The 1,472-nt window shown below is 40.9% G+C and overlaps 1 protein-coding gene across 1 annotated transcript; it reads left to right on the top strand.

Moving 5' to 3' along the window:
• Positions 1-218: 218 nt before the first annotated feature.
• PCYB_002940 (hypothetical protein) lies at positions 219-1,249 on the top strand (the record flags this gene model as incomplete). Its single annotated transcript, XM_004227715.1, has 2 exons — positions 219-655; positions 865-1,249. The coding sequence occupies 2 exons, from the start codon at positions 219-221 to the stop codon at positions 1,247-1,249; spliced, it is 822 nt and encodes a 273-aa protein (XP_004227763.1).
• Between the last annotated feature and the right edge of the window lie 223 nt (positions 1,250-1,472).

The raw sequence follows: 1,472 nt of genomic DNA, 5'->3' as shown, positions 1-1,472 counted from the left end.
ATGCCAGTGGAAATAGGCCCCTCATCTGGTCTATACAGAATAAGCATTGTGAAGCTGTAAAGGAAGTGCTACTTTTCGTCTACCTTTTATATTGCAAAAAATATACCACAGTGGAAAGAAAAAAAACGAACTGTATGAACATATGAGGAAATATTTTTTGCAAATTTCCCTCGTGAAGGACGGATACCAGTTAAGTGCCCATGTCAAAAATAAACTCGATGAATTTTTTCAGGAGCATTTTCTCTGACGATCATAATGGCAGCTTGGGCAATGGCGACAGTAGGAAGGGTGTTGGAGGTGCTACTTTAAATGGCAAGGAAGAAATGTGGGGGAAGCAAATTTGCCTGTACAAGAAAGCCAACAAAATCGACCTACTGAAGAAAAACGAATTCTACAAGAGCATTCTTTCGGAGGCCTTCAACGCCCACGACGAAATTTTTTTGCACCTCATTCTGAGCCACCTCATGTCGAGTGTGCTGGATGATCAGGATGGTCGCGCGGTGAGTGGCAAGAGCGGCGGCATGTGCAGGGGCGTAGTCATTCGTGCGGACAGCGCACTCAATAGCCACAACGACACAGCGCTCAAGACAAAGCTAGAGGACGCAAAAATTATTCAGGAGTGCGTCAACCAGTTGTTCATCAACGAAAAGGAAAAGTAAAAACGGGGAAATCGAAGAAGAGGTCATTATAGGGATAAGAGAAATTGGGCTAAAATATTTTGGGAATTCATTTGAGGATGGCAAAACATCAGGAAAAGGGGTCCATTCGCATAATGATAACACCGAGATTAACATTTTGGGAGTTCTGCATCAAGATAAGCAAATGGATCTCCGACTTGTTTCTCCATAATAGCACCCTCTTTAGCAACAAAGTGGTGTTAGAACTCGGTGCAGGAAGTGGACTAGACAGCATTTTGCTTTTCACGCATACGAACATTTTTAGCAATGGAACTAATCAAGGAGCAAACCAAGTAGTAATTATCGATGTCAACCCATTCAATCTAAGTAACATTTCGCTTAATGTCCTATTAAACGAAGAACTCTTTGGCCACCTAGATTCAGCATGGAGGAGTAAAGTAAAAATATGCAACATCGATTGGACCAATGAAAATACGTACTCATGTGAAAATGAGCAAATTGTCACATATGACTACATTATTGGGGGTGATTTAATATACGATAAAAAAATCGTGCCGTCACTTATCCATTTAATTAACTTTAAAAAAAATGGCATTTTTCTCTGTGTGTAGAAAAAACAGGGATTGGTCAGAAGAATCCTTTGAACAATTAAAAAATGGAAATTACGACATACAGTTGTTCACCCCCCCAAGTAACTACTTTATCAGCCCCTTCCTACACATAAGTCAGAACCTGTATTAGACAAAGTTCTCCGATTTTACCGACACCTCTAACTTCGTCATGATGCAGTTCCAAAAGTACTAAGGGGGAAGGAGAGGGGGGGTTAGGATTTCC

Source organism: Plasmodium cynomolgi (assembly GCF_000321355.1).
Source record: "Plasmodium cynomolgi strain B DNA, scaffold: 0200, whole genome shotgun sequence".
NCBI classification, from domain to species: Eukaryota; Apicomplexa; class Aconoidasida; order Haemosporida; family Plasmodiidae; genus Plasmodium; species Plasmodium cynomolgi.
This window is presented reverse-complemented; position numbering and strand designations above follow the sequence as displayed.